This window comes from Phocoena sinus, chromosome 7, assembly GCF_008692025.1.
Source record: "Phocoena sinus isolate mPhoSin1 chromosome 7, mPhoSin1.pri, whole genome shotgun sequence".
Lineage (NCBI taxonomy): Eukaryota > Metazoa > Chordata > Mammalia > Artiodactyla > Phocoenidae > Phocoena > Phocoena sinus.
In genome coordinates this window covers 37767730-37783433 of record NC_045769.1, presented here as the reverse complement: position 1 = coordinate 37783433, position 15704 = coordinate 37767730, and the positions used below count along the sequence as shown (strand labels likewise).

At 37.6% G+C, this 15704-nt stretch overlaps 2 protein-coding genes across 2 annotated transcripts in view; one reads left to right on the top strand and one right to left on the bottom strand.

Moving 5' to 3' along the window:
• PLCL1 (phospholipase C like 1 (inactive)) overlaps positions 1-15704 on the top strand; it is a 375533-nt gene that overhangs the window by 129491 nt on the left and 230338 nt on the right. The window lies entirely within an intron of this gene.
• On the bottom strand, positions 1244-2089 carry LOC116756954 (RNA-binding protein 3-like). The gene has a single exon (XM_032638152.1). It carries the CDS (start codon positions 2044-2046, stop codon positions 1564-1566), a length of 483 nt encoding a protein of 160 aa, XP_032494043.1. The 5' UTR covers positions 2047-2089; the 3' UTR covers positions 1244-1563.

Below are 15704 nucleotides of genomic sequence, written 5' to 3'. Positions count from 1 at the left end.
ATAATATCTTAGTCACATTCTATTGGTTAAGAAGTCACTAACGCTAGTACAGATACAGGGATAGAATGGCAAAGAATTTGTGGTTATCTTTAATCTACCACAGCTTACTGTTAGAGTGGTGTTAAAAACTAGCACCAAACTTAGATGTTCTCTATGTTGCAATCAGAACTGAACCAAAAAGGGAATGACTTTCTCACTATGTAAATCAATGTTATTTAATTCCATCTCCATTCATCTCCTAAACTCATCTTGGTGCTGGCAGTGAGCACCTCCTTACTGTATTCACCCTCTTCTGTGTCTCTTGCCTTTGATAGTTCAAGTATTAATTTGGCTGGTATGTTCTCACATTCTCATTCACAGGGTTACCTTCTGCCTTTTGCTAATGGTAGTATACAAAGAAGAGAGACAGAAAGCCCAGAGAAGCATTGTAATAAACAGAATTAGCTTTTTCAAGGCAAATAGCCAGGTATTATATAAGTCAACTTAGAAGGCATCTTTACAAAAATTCTGGAGATATAGCTACACTGGTTTCCAGATTTAGCAACTTCTCTGGCTCATTAGGAAGGACTATTTGGGAAGAGGAATTCTTAGTAGACATCTTTCTTCATGGGTCAGACTTCTGATTCAAATGTGTGGGTGAGATTTTAACATTTTTCCCAGGGGTTAAATGGTGTGGTTCCATTCCTAAAATGAAATAATTTGAGCATCAACATATGTGTGCATTATGGAAAATTTTAAGATTATGCAGTTTTTGGGAATAATCCAAACAGATACTTATACTTAGCATTAGTGAATTTATGGCAAGTGCATGTGAAAACTGATAAACAAATAGGGTGTAGTATTTTTTTTTCTCTTTTAGGAAAAGCAAAAAGAAAGACCTATTTTTTTGTTTTGAAAAATGCACAAACTATTAAACTTAAGCTTGAAAACAAAGGTCATTGTTATTGAAATTTGACGGTATGAAATATTTTTTTGTTTGTTTTATTTTCATCTTTTTAACCAACTCGGTGAAAGACATCCTAAACGCTACATGAAACACAACAGAATATTTTTTTCTTCCAATATTAAAAAAAAAATGACACACAAATATTTTTAAGAAACTTCTATATAATCAAGGCAGAGATCTGGATAAAAAACACCTCTAAGTAATCATGTTCTTCATTTCTTATAGTTACAGTCAGAAATTGCTTCCTAATCATAAGTAAACATTGTGTACCGGTGTTTAAAATGTTCCTAGATGCACATTATTTAAAAAAATCAGTCTGGCCAAACATTTTTTGCCAGAACCAACATTCCTGAGAGCCTGAACTAAAAAACTGGTAAAAAAAGGAAAAAATATCCAGACTCCACAAATGTCTCAGAATTTGTCTTTAAATGGGAGAAAAATTTAAAAAACACACATGGAACTTTCTGAAAGGTCTTTAACAAGCTACCTTGGGAGCTCTACTCAAAAAAAGAAGTTGATGTAACTAAAACAGATGTTTCAGTGCAGCTCCAAAAATCTTTATAAAGACAGCTATTTGGAGGGATGGTCCTGGATCCGAAGTTTTGTTCCGTGTGTATCTACATTAGGTGTGCATGACTCATCTCAGTTGTCATATCCCTGTAATTTCCTCCTGAGTAGCGGTCATAACCACCCTGGCTTCTGCCGCTATAGTCTCTGGACCTTCCATATCCATATCCATATCCTCCAGGTCGGCTATCATACCTGCCACTTCCATAGCCCTGGTCCCCACCACCTCTAGAGTAGCTGCGACCACACCCATAAGCCCCAAAGGCACCCCCTCTTGTTCCCCGGGTCGACTTGCCCGTGTGGTCTACACGGATCTGACGACCGTCCAGAGACTCTCCATTCATGGCTCTCATGGCATCTGAGGCATGCTCTGGATTGGTGAAGCCAAAACCCCAGGATCGCTGAGTGTCCCGGTCCTTGACAACAACCACCTCAGAAATAGGTCCGAAGCTGCTCAAGTGGTCTTGCAGAGCCTGCTCATCAGTGTTGAGGTTGAGCCCTCCCACAGAGAGCTTCCCTTCTTCAGAGGACATGGCGGTAAATTCAAGTCCTGGAAATTAAGTAAAAGGCCGAAGAGACAGCTACTGCCAAGAAACCGAGAGACTGGCTATGAAATATTTTTGAATTGGTGTATTGCTTTATATTTGTATCTAGTTATTACATGCATATATTTCAAATAAAGGTATACAGTTTGAGAACATCCTTTCATACAAGTGTCAGTGCTTCCTTTAACCTTGCTCAAACTATTGTGTTGTGGATAAACATGCAGGGTGACATAATAGTTCTTCATTTTGGACAAGCAGTTTCTTCTAATTTACATTATCGCTCAACATAAATGGCTTAACTGTCAGGGTTAAATCTCCTTGGCTCTGTACTCAGTTACATTAAGCAAGCAAATGTTGTTTATTTGGTAGTAAGTCCTAACTGTGAAGAGCTATTAGGAGCTTCCAGTTAGTTATACAAAAATTCTTTCTTGACCCCATTAGATTTTTAAAGAAGCAAGATAGGTACTAGCTAATGCTTGAAATATATCTTAGATAAATATTTGAGATGTGAATGGAATCCATGCTAACATTATTGTCACTGGCACAGTTTTTAGCTCTGAAGGTTTCTGAAATGGATTATTTTTTGAAAGTGCTGTTAAACATGGTTAGGGACCTGTCTGTCTCTGTCTCTCTCTCTTTTAAATTACACTGGATTCCACAATTTAAAAAGTTCTTATGAGAACAGTATGATGGAAATATATATTTGAACTTTCTTTTTTTGTGGGTATTAAATCACTAATGGGTCACTCTACTGATGAGTTTCCCTACTTTTGCTTAATTTCAAGATTAAATTCAGTCAAACATATTTATTAAGAGTTGTTAATAACTTAGATGCTACAATAGTAAATGAAATAATAGACTCTCAATTATGTACACATCTGGGCATAACAATGTAAAAATAAATATACCTAGAAAAATATCTGAAGAAAATATACTAGCATGTCAATAATCACTGTCTTAATATGTTTGCATGATATTTTCCCCTTTGGTAATTTTTTCTTTATACCTTTCTTTCATTTTAACTTTCTAAAATGAGAATGTTTTAGCATAGGCATATGTCAAATAACTGAATGAAATCCTGTAATTGCTAATGTTTATGCTTCAGCTGGGTTGTTAGTTTTTAAATTATGTTCATAAATAAATGATTAAAGAAAAGGTATCTAGGTCAGCCATTTTCTAGCTTCATTTGTGCCATAGTGACATTTGTTATACACATCTCGCCCCTATTAGTTTTATACATTTATATTAGTAGTCTTATAAACACTCCAGGTGGAAACAGCTCTACCTTCTAGGTGATGAGGCAGTATGTTCCTCTACCTATGAATGAAGCTGCTTCCCCTCTTTCACCCTTTGTTCAGTGGCCAAGAAGTCTCCCATTCTTCATTTGGAAGTGACTGCAGCTCTTATTAGCAGACCAGCAGAAGTGGCCTGGCCCATTTCTCTGACTCAAAGTGACTCACTGGGATCCTCAGCAAAATTCCTTTCCCTTGTCTTTTCAGCTTTCAGGAGCTTCAGAAGGTTAAGTAGAAGGGATGTGAGTGATTAAAGGATATTTTATAGGAATAATTGAAAGCTGTGTATTTTATATATTTTGACCTAGGTTAGAGGACAGGAATGCTATGCATTCAGATTCTGGGCAGATGTGAATTCTCATGAATAACCATGAAAAAGATAAAAACAGTGCTAGGTAACCAGCAAAGTGAGTGATACAGAAGACTTTGTACTTCTGCCTCTTCTATCTTTGTTTCTCATTCTTCGACTTGTATGATCCCTTATCCTTTCTCTATCAGTGTGAGGTTGTAGAATAATGGAAAAAAAGAGAAAACAATATACTTAATACCAATCCATTTATTTAATCAAATTTTTGCCTAAAATTGTCCTGTTGCATTTTTTTCTCCTGTAATGCACACGTGTCACTGAGTGAGAGAAGAGGAAGCCATTCCCATGGGGTGAATCTTCATGGAAGAGTGTGCAGTAATTTGTGCAAATGACTACTAGTCATAAGACTTCTAGATTAAGGAAAAATCCATTACAACTGCTGTGTATAAGTGAACAATCGAAAAGTAATTAATGTGGTTTGAAATGGACTATGTGCCATCTTTTAACCTGATCATACTTTTATAAGAGAAGATAGTGATCTTTTAGCATATAATACTTACCATATATGTCAACCTCCCATTTTAAAGAGGTGCTTTTGAAAATATCAGTTAAGGAGAATCTCCAATTACTACATTGCTTCAAGAAAACATACTATTTTGGTCGTTAGAAACACGACTCCATCAGATCTGCTCTTCACAAAATAGAATACATGCAAATGATGTGACTGAACTCAACCTCAGATGTTTTGCAGTTGAATTATTTGGTGCAGTATCTTGAGAGAAAGATGTTTGGGTTATTTCATATTTGATGACTTTGAATATGTGAAAATTAAGGAGTTAAAAATAAAATGCAATAACTGGATATTTATTTTTCTTCTTAATAGTTTATTGCATAAAGAGACCTCATTTTTCTACTGTGCCTTATTCTTTGATACTATTCATTTCCTTGTAAGTTTAGGAAAAGTGATGTATGTTCTTAGATCTCCAGTTTATTGATTTGTATCAAACCTCTGCTTTTATCAGTGGTCAGGCCTGCTGAGCTACAAAGTATGAACAGTGAAAGGGACTTTGTAATCCAGTAGGTCATCTGCCTCCAGAATTTTCAGAGAACCATTTTGCAACTGCTAGGACAAATCTTGAGGGGGCATGTGTGCAGTTTTATTAATTGTATTTGTAATTCACAGAAGTTCTTACATAAGGAGAAAGATGGACAAAGTGTTTTTTTTTTTTTAAGTTTTTCTTTCTGTCTGGAAAGGGTGTATTTGGTTTATTGTATCTTCTATTATCGCCTTTTCTATAAAAGTGTTTTAGTGAATGATGTAGAAGTTATTCTTTATGATACTCATGCTTCATTCTGTATCAAATCTCTGAGTGATCAGGGCTTGTGGACAGCAGAGTTGTGAGGGACAGGTTGGCTGGAGGATGGCAGAGAAGGTAAGTGAGGGGTTTGGGCCAAGTTACATTCTATGTTCACTGTCTTAAACTTCTCACGGGTAAATTACAGCTGGAGTGAAAATAAGGGCCACCTTGACAGGGAAAGGAAAGTGGGAGGTGTCTCAGAAGGGAAGACATAACCTATGCGGTGTCTATTGCCGGCAGCCAAGCCCGGGATCGCTTTGTCCCTATAAAAGTGTTTAAATCAGGCTGATGGAAGTCATTTTCATTATACACTCTCCTGTTGCCTCGCCCACCTCAGAGCAGTGGTCTGGAATTGGTGCTGTAATTTATACTACTCTGAGGATATTTCTTTTTTTTTTTAAAGAGGATAAACTCATTGAACTGGACTAGAATCACATGCAACTCAGCTATTGCTGTAACAGCAAATTATATGGCTGATCTTTAAGTTACTAATTTCTTCATCCAAATTCTGCCCATTCTTTTCTCTTCCATGCAGAAGTTACCAGTACCTTTACACAAGTGGACTTGATGGGGTTTCTGCCTTCCTATCTAGAGACGGCTTTTCTGAGAATGATTTCAGGGACATTAGGATGGACCTTGTGCCCTTCGTCAACCAGTCTACCAACCCACGGACCAACCAATCTTTTTACCATGGGACAGAGCCCTTATTCCCAGGTTTAAATTCAGTATGAAGTATAAAGGACTATAATAAAACTCTTTCTTGAATGTTTTTATTACTACAAGATCAGTTGAACATGAAAGGCGAAATGGAGAGGCTAAAGGTGTTTTGGGAGGTTACTAAACTGGAGGGCCGTGGTCATTCTACACACTATTTATGTGTATTCCCAGTTTTGTTTAGGTTGGACCATCAAATATTCTTCATGTATCAGCACCGGGCTATTTTAGAAGAAATTCTCTAGAGTGGTGAATGAGTAAGACATGGTGTCACTGAAAGACCCAAAGAATGACCAGTTTCTCTGTTTTAGGCTTTGCCGGTCCTTCCCACAGTTTCTCTGTTTGGCCATTGCTACTAATACTGCAGAGCCCTCTGCTACTTGGTTATCCATTCCACAGTCACCGCCTGACATGAGATGGGGCTAGTTTCTGTGCTGATCCTGTGGAAGGAGGTTGTGTTGGGAACTTGGGTTTTTTCTTCAGCTTGTGATGGCTGAGGAATTGCCATCCTAAAACACCTCTTTACTGCACTGGAAACAGTTATTTCCCATTTCCACAGACTTGTGCTTTCTTGAGAACTCAAGATCGTGTGTGTGTGTGTGTGTGTGTGTGTGTGTGTGTGTGTGTGTAGAAAGATGATTTCAATTTCGTTTAATTCAAGAGCCATTCCTTAGTCATCTACTATTAGTAAGACACTCTGCAGGTGTTGGAGGGGTTCAAGGTGAGGCAAGGACTGTGGCCTCGAGTTAACATTAAAGTCAGTGGGGACTTGGGGTTCAGAATGGAGAAGAAATAGAAGACAGCATTCTAAGCATTACAATGTAAGTGCTGAAAGGAAAGGGAGATCACATCTAATATGGAAGACATCCTGATTTGGTCAGGTCTGCTGGTTTGGGCCTTGTTTTCTTCTCTTTTGGTGAGGCTTAGGGTCAATCTATAAAAAGTAAGAAACTGGGCTTCCCTGGTGGCACAGTGGTTGAGAGTCCACCTGCCGATGCAGGGGACACGGGTTCGTGCCCCGGTCCGGGAAGATCCCACATGCCGCGGAGCGGCTGGGCCCATGAGCCATGGCCGCTGAGCCTGCGCGTCCGGAGCCTGTGCTCTGCAACAGGAGAGGCCACAACAGCGAGAGGCCCGCGTACCATAAAATAAAATTTAAAAAAATAGGGGGGGGGGGCGGGGAAAGAAAAAAAAAAAAAGTAAGAAACTAATAAAGGAAATATTTTAAAGTACCTGCTCCTAGAAACAAAGCGTGTGTGAGAGGAGCAGTTACTGGCTCTCTGCTTTTCTAAAGGCTTGCCCTTGATGTAAGGCTATGGAAAGAGAACTTGTAAAAATTTCAATGAGTGGGGTGGGCGCCATTTCTTAGCCGATTCTTACTGATTCAGGAGCTCATTATCTAGTTGGAGAATTGCCTAAGTTGCCCTCTTTTTCTCCTCCTTTTCTTTCTGCCTCTTATCTGATATTTGTGTCATTTCTATATATTAATTCCTTCATAGCAGGTAGAAAGGAAATGAAAAAGATTAATTGCAAATCTAGAAAGACTGGTTGAGGAAAAGGCTGTGATATTTGGACACAATGAGAGTAGTAGTTGGTAAATTGGCTATTTATTCTGGTTCATCATCATCATTATGGATAATGACTGTGGAAGTCAATGGCACTGGGCCTGTTGAGTGACTTAAGATCAAGGTGTATCTTGGACAAGAGTGGGAGGAAAGTTCTTTATTTTATATATTGTCCTGAACTATGGCCTACATTATATAATGATTTTTTGAAGTCCTTATGCTTTTCTTCCTCTTCTTTTTTTTTTTTTTGATACAGTATTTAAATTTCTGAGCCTAAAATAGACTTCCTGGAAAAGGAAGCTAGGTTAGAAATGGTTATAGCTGCAGAGATACACGCTGTGAGATGCTTCCAGAAATCTGTAAGGCAGATAGATATAAGCGCATTTTGGCTTGATACACTTAACTCTAATGCACCTCATCCAATTAGAATTTATGGCAACTGTCATTCAATATTAGCAGCTATAGTTAAAAAATGAGTACTTTAAAATGAATGTGTTTATGGTCCCTTCTCTTATCTCAGGAAACATGTTGGTTTGCCAGCAAGTGTTTTTTTCTTTTGTTAGGATCCTTTCTAGGTTGTAAATGGATAGGAAGGGATTTCTTTCTTCAGCTCTTTTAAAAGTAGTATGAGCAAGGGATAATATGATAAAGTGCCTAATGTATCCCCAAACTGACTTTCACTGAGTTCATGGAAGTTTATAAATGTGCTGTAGTGAGGGAGTGTTCATTAGAGATGAGAAGGAGATTACTGTTCATACCTTTGACTTTGTGAAGGCAGCATATCCACATTCACAATGCCTTCCCCGTAACCATAGCAATCAAGTCAGGATGTTTCTCTCTCTTTTTCTCTCATATTGAAAAACATTATTAGAATGTTTAATACTATTTGGATGAGTATATTCAGGTAAGAGAGGCATAAGTTTGAATTCTGACCGCCGGATAAAATTTTCTAAGGTCCATTTCTCTCTTTGTCTCACCTCTCTCAGCAGCTACTTCTATCGATTACATGTGGTCCCAAGTACCCATGATGTTCTCTGCCATACTGGCTTCTCAATATTGTAGAGATTGTTTGGACAAAGACATTTTAGAAATAAATGTTAGATATAGAATTTTGAAAACAAACACAAACTACACACAGTTACAATGAAAGATTAAATAGAAATCAATCAGATATTTGATATAAGGATTAAAGAACTTGAATTCATTAATCCCAAAGAGAAAGGCTGAGGGGAAGGTCAAAAGAATTATGAATTTTCCATGTAGAGGAATGACTGACTTAGGACTCCATACTGTTCTCTAACCATTTAAGATGGTATCTGGCACCTGGGCTTACTTTGCGCTTTGTAGTTGGGATGGGTCAGGCAATGATCCCCACGGCTGGTGATGAATAGAGAAGTTACTCCCAAATTACCTTTGGAACAGACTTGTTTAAATTTCAGATTTTCACCTTCAACTCTGATATGACAGCTCCAAGTCTGTGTCTCACAGACATCTCAAATTTTACATGGTTAAATTTCTTGATCTTCCCCTAGAAATATGCTTCTCTTCTAGTCTTCATGAGTAAATAAATGCCTCTGTCTTCTTAGGACCTTGGGATCTATCTTTGACACATCTCTCTACATTCAGTGCATCATCAATCTGTGTTGATTGTACTTCCAAGTGTACCTTTGCCCCACCAACTTCCCAAGTCCACCTTCACTGCCACTGTGTTAGTCCAAGCCACCAACTTCTACACCTGGATGTCTTCAGTTTGACCTTCTAATTGATCTCATAACCTCCACATTTTCCTTTCTTCAAGCTCTTTTCCATACAATGGTTAGACTATGGAACAAGCTATGCTGCTGTAATCTAGTATCCCTGAAATAATGTGTTTCAGACAAGAAAGACATTTAATTCTCTCTCAAGTAATATCTAAGCTAGGCAAGTGTCTTCAGCTGTTTGGGCTATTCAAATATCCTCAAAACATGATTTCTATTTTGGGCCCTAAACTCCACTTGTTACTCTCTTCCACCAGTGAGTAGAGGGTTAAGGGCTAGGTGAACACATACCCAGTCCTTAAAGAGGACTGCCTAGAAGCTTGGAGAGTTTATATAACTTCCTGAAGGTTACACAGCTATTTGGTAGAAGAACTGATTGGATCTGAGGTTTGTGTGACTCAAAAGCCCACGAGACCACTTGTAGGGGGAAAGAAATAAAACATATAGCTGTTGCACTCCAAATTAACATTGAACCTATTAAAATCCATATTTTGCAATAATTATGTAAAATTTTCAATTATGTAGAGATAGAAATGGCATTATTAAGAGTGAAAAGATAAATAGAAATAAGAACGTTTGAAAACTAGATTTGTGAATGATATGAAACAAATATATCACTATCATAAGAAAAAATAATACCTTCCACTGATGGGGGTGGGAATGGAGGTGAGACAGCACTAATGGCACCCTTTTTTTGTGGGAATTCTTCACTAGGTGGAGCAAAATACTCAATAAAATGAAAAACAATTTTCTATCCAACTTCTCGGTTATATCTATTTAAGCTTTTTTTTAATTATTCAAACAGAAAGTCACAAAAATTATAATCATCCTCATCAGTTCACTCAGTCCCATGTAATTAATTTTTTTTTCATCTTGATCTTTTGTTAGCACTTTTATGAATTCATCGGTTTTTCCATTAGAGCTCTGAAAATGCTTATTCATTCAGTTCAGCAGTATAGTCAGTTACCAGAAACCTGTACTTGTCAGTCTTTTCCATGAATTCCTTGAAGATGAAACCCTTTTAGAGGAACATTTTTGCAAAAGCATCAGAGTACACCTAGAACTGTCTGTAAATGACAAAAGACTTAAAAATGACCACAGTTAAAGATTTGATGAAAGTTCATAATAATGCAATTGACAAGGAAATTTAGTTATTTCTGAGATAATACATTTTAAAGTAATAACTAGAATTATGACTTATAACATTATACCAGAACATATAAGATTTTTAGAAATTTCATGTAATGTCTGAAACATTTATATTAACATATTTACATACAAATAACCCAAAGAAAGTTTAGTATTAGTTGTTTTTTGGTTTGTTTGGTTTTTTATACTGCAGGTTCTTATTAGTCATCAATTTTATACACATCAGTGTATACATGTCAATCCCAATCGCCCAATTCAGCACACCACCATCCCCACCCCACCCCAGTTTTCCCCCCTTGGTGTCCATACGTTTGTTCTCTACATCTGTGTCTCAACTTCTGCCCTGCAAACTGGTTCATCTGTACCATTTTTCTAGGTTCCACATACATGCGTTAATACACAATATTTGTTTTTCTCTTTCTGACTTACTTCACTCTGCATGACAGTCTCTAGATCCATCCACGTCTCAACAAGTGACTCAATTTCGTTCCTTTTTATGGCTGAGTAATATTCATTTAATAGCTTCAGTAGGGAGATGTTACACAGTGTAACTAGCTGCTCTCAAGTTAACATAAAGTAGAAAACAGGTGAAATCAGACTTCGGGATACCTAAAGCAGTGGCTCTTAATCCTGAACACACGTTAAAATCAACCTGAGGAGCATTTAAAGCTTCCTGATTCCAGCTGCAGCCATGTCTATGAAATCAGAATTCTGGGGATAAGACCTGCATTCGTTTGCTAGGGCTGCCATAACAGAGTACCACAGTCTGGGTGACTCATGATCATTTATTTATTTACTATGATTTATTTTCTCACCATTCTGAAGGCTAGAAGTCTGAGATCAAGGCGTCTGCAGCATTGGTTTCTTCTGAGGCCTCTCTTTGTGGCTTGTGGATGGTGGTCCTTTGCTCCCTGTTGTTCCACATGGTCTTTCCTCTGTACCTGTTTGTGTCCTAATCTCCCCTTCTTGTAAGGACTCCTATTCTTATAAGGATTGGGGCCCATCCTAATAACTTCACTTGACCTTTTTCGAGAACCCATTGCCAAGTACAGTCACATTCTGAGGTACTAGATGTAGGACTTAAACATATGAATATGGTGGGGGCTTGGGGGGCAACTTAGCCACAACAGGACCAAAGGATCAATGTTTTTAACCTCCACCCTCAAGAGATACCAACATGCACCCGAATGTGAGTCAGTGCCCTACTAAGGATTCTCAAACCTGACTGCATTAGAATCACCAGGCAAGCTTAAGAAAAAGGAGAAAACACCAATGCTTAGGCATCACCCTCAGAAGTTTGATTTCATCTATGTAGAATGCGGTATTGTTAGTTTCCAAAGGCTCCCAGATGATTTAAATGTGTACCCAGGTTTGATCATTGCTGTCCTAAAATGTTTAACTGTATAAGAGAAAGCATATTTCTTACCTTTCTCTGAGTTTTTTCTTTGAAAATTTGTTAAGAAACACAGCTTCTTTCTATGAAAGATGTATATCTAACAAAGAAAAATTCAGGTCTAAAAAAAGAGCTATATACTTCTAAGGTGGTATAGTTTCAAACATCAAGGATGAGTTTTGATATTAGTTTGCATGTGACTTACAGTTTTTTTTCTCTGCTTAATGGAAGTAAATCAAAGGAACTAGGGCATATCACTCAGAAAGTAAATGAAGTGAAGAAACTGACATTAAAATGATTAACTAAAATGTCATAACTTTTAGTGAAATTTCTTGATGAAAGAAATGATGTTTTTCAGCTCTCAGAAGGAAGCTAGAAAAAAAAAAAGGAGGCTAGATTTTCCTTTCCAGATGATATAAATATATGATAGAAACTCATTGATTTAATCAGGCTAATTTCTGTGTTTTGAAGTAAAGCAACTTATCTGGCATTTTTCATTAAGGCTGTATGACAGCTGGCTGCTTCCTAGAATGCAGTACTGTGACAGAGATTATTTTATAAAGCCATGGATCAGCTGCCCTTGTAATTTGCTTAAATTAATTATATGTATATTTCTTCACTCTCTGGGCTTAAAAAAGGCTGCACTTGGTTGAGGAAACAGTACTATTGTTTCAATTACAAAAGACCATTTCTACTGTGCTATGTTACACACGGACACACTGTCTTTCCCATTGTGCCTTAATACTATTTTTGGTTTCATTTTTTTCAGAAAGTTATTTTTAAATAGTATGATTTCATTTTGACTGAATTATGTAGCTTTAATCAGGCGATTTGGAAGGGGTATTCAACATCAGAAAAAGCATCATTTAAACTATAAAAGTATACAGTTCCAGGAGAGTAGTTAATTTTTATTTGTCCTTTCTCTCTGTTGATTTCTGACACAGAGATCTGATGATGTGAGCTTTTATCTTAAAACAAAACTATGATTACACCTCTGCAGTAAGTAATCACTTTCTAAAGTTGTATGGTACCCATGTCTTGCTGAAAGCTCTATAGGAATTCAAAGGGCTGAGATTAAACTGGACTTAAATATACCAGTAAATTTAGATATTTTATTTTAAAACACTTAAGAATTCAGCCCTAAGAAGTTCACTAGCAAAGTACCCAAAGGCAAAACCAAATCTTATGTTTTCCTTTTATTCAAACTAATGACTGACCTGGGACACAAGTGCCCACATGGACTGAGGTAATGATTTTCTCAAGGACAGGAGCTGCTTTTGGTTAAAAATGGATTGAATGGAAAAGAATGAGAAATGAGGTTTTTTGTTTTGATTTTAGTCATTTTTTTTTTACCATGGAACCAGAGGTGAGATTTGGTCACAACTCAATGCCACTGTAATTCCCAGTTACTGTGTGGATTATTAGCCCTCATAATTCTACTTTCTCTGTTTCTTCCATTGTTGTGAGAAAACAACAAAACCTCATAGATATGCCTCATGGCAAAGTTTTACATTTTGCCTCTACGAGTGCCTTTAATACTGTTTGGAATTCTTTTATTCGTACCTTGGGGATCCCTATCCAGTGGCTTCCAGATTTAGCTACTCATAGAGATCTCCTGGGGACCCTGTTAAAAATTGATCCCCCAGTTTCATCCTGGACCTGTTGAATGCTCGAGGATGGGGCTGGGGAGTCTTTCTGTTTGACTGCCTCCCTGGGTGAGTCTTGGTGAGATCAGCCTTTCTCTGGTCCAGGGAATGGTCTTTGGGGACTCCTGGTGGTTCACTCTAAGAGAATTACTGTTCTTAATTCCTTCCACTCCTGTAAATTCGCATTCCTAATTTCCCCTTAAGGAGATGACTGGGCCTTTCCTTCACTTGAAAACTAAGGCCAGCCAGGAAATAACCCTCATATTCCCTTCTGTTTACCTCAGAAACATGTTTCTAGATATCATCTTTCTTTGAATTTCATAGGGAAGGGCTTCCTGGTTGAAAGTAAACTCCTCCATTTTTGCTTCTCAATTCATCCATTTCCATCTTTAGTTTCCCTTCACACCACCATCTAACCTTTAACCATTTAAAAAAAATTTAATTGCATCGTTTCCCTTTGCATTTGAACAATCCAGATTTCCTCTGTCTGAAAAATTCTTTCTCCCATGACCCTTGCTACCACTGAAGTAGTTGAATTTCTCAGTCTTTTCCCCGTCAAACTTCCAAAAAGAATGATTTATTTCTTCCTTACCACTAAGTTTTTCAGTTCTTGTTCTTACCACTCTAAACCACCCGCCTCAGTAATTTCCTCTAATTATGAAATCAGTTTTCTTTTCTAGCAGTTAGATCAGTGTTTCAAAGCAGAAAATAAAACTGTGAAGAGAACTATGAAAAGAAAAGGTTTTTCTTCTTCATCTTCTTTAGAAAATGAAATTAGAAATACACAAAGGATGAATGAATTATCTATTGTGAACATCTGATGAGTAAGTATGGTGGCCCCAGTAAAGGTTCTGGCATCCCCCAAAAGATAAGGTCAGAAGATAAATCTGTCCTGGTTTATCCTTGGCATGGGTTCATCACAGGTTCTCTTGTTTAATGGCCCATAACTAAGACTTTGATAATCGTACTTGGTGATGGATACTCACATATTTTATTGCAAGATGTTTTAACCAGATCTTTCTTGATTTGGAAAAAATTTTTCTGTTGCTACAATGTGGGAATCCCTTTATTATTAGAATATCAGAATAATTTCCACGTTCTCTGGGGTTGCCTATAACTTACAAACTATTTTATTTTTCTCTGTATCTAAACTAAGTAAATCAAAACAATTATGATGAAAGTATTTCATGAAAATGATTAAGTCAAATACTTCTGTAAAGCAGACTTAAAACCCCCCAATATTCTTTTCTTCTCCTACTGCCTTGTTCCACTTACTAGATGAACCACTTCAATGTTTTTACCTATTTGTTCTAGTATTTACTTCCTTACTTGAAAAGAATATGCTTCTTGATTAATCAGTTTAATTCCTATTAGGGTATATTAGGATCTTCACTTACTTATACCTCCTCTTCCTTTAAGTTCAAAATCCCATCATGAACAGATAATTTCTAAGCATGCCCTGATCTGAAATGAGTATACTACAAAGCTGAACTGAATAATTTGGTCTATGTAGCAAAGTCAAAAATTTTACTTCTTCCCTATATAATTTATTATGTTTAAATGTTTGGTTAATCTTTTCCCAATATCTTATTATGTCTATGTGAGTGCTTTCCACAGCTGAGTAATCCACAGTGTGACTGCATTTCCTATTTTTGTTGTCATTTTTACCTGGAATAAATAATTGCCTTATTTTTTCCCCTTTGTTTAATTTTCTTTGAATGCTATTTCTTCCAACATCCTATAACAGTTCTGTAAAATATCTCTCACTACAGTGTTCCACATGCTCAAGCAGTCAGATAATTTACCACTTCCTTTTTTTTTTTTTTTTTTTTTGCGGTACGTGGGCCTCTCACTGTTGTGGCCTCTCCTGTTGCGGAGCACAGGCTCCGGACGCGCAGGCTCAGTGGCCATAGCTCACGGGCCCAGCCGCTCCGCAGCATGTGGAATCCTCCTGGACCAGGGCACGAACCCATGTCCCCTGCATCGGCAGGCGGACTCTCAACCACTGCGCCACCAGGGAAGCCCCTACCAGTTCCTTTTCTATTCCTGCTTCTTGGAGCCTCTGTCTCCCACTCCAGTATGCACTGTCTTCACTAGGCCTGAGGCACAGCTGTTACTCTGGCAGTGCCATTGCCTCTCTCCTGTATTTCCTAAATCCACATCCTCTTCTTTCTTGGTTTTTTCCTTTGTTTTGGTGGGACATATCCTATAGTGGCTTCTTGAGAAAGGTGCTTGGGAAAAGAATTTTTACTCTTTGCATGTCTGAATGGACTAATTCACTGTAGGATGATCAGACATGTTAGCTAGATTTTTCATTGAGACCCACCACCCCTCCCCCCTCCCCGAAAGTATCACTATTTATAAATCTTTTCTCTTGGGCAAGAGTGCTCAGTGTCCTACCAGGGGAATGCAGTCTGAAGGTGGATGTTCTCGAGTTGAACAAAACACAGATTTTCATATATTAT

Coding starts and splice junctions, on each gene's coding strand:
- LOC116756954 (XM_032638152.1), bottom strand. CDS start 2,046: ATGTCCTCTGAAGAAGGGAAGCTCTCTGTGGGAGGGCTCAACCTCAAC.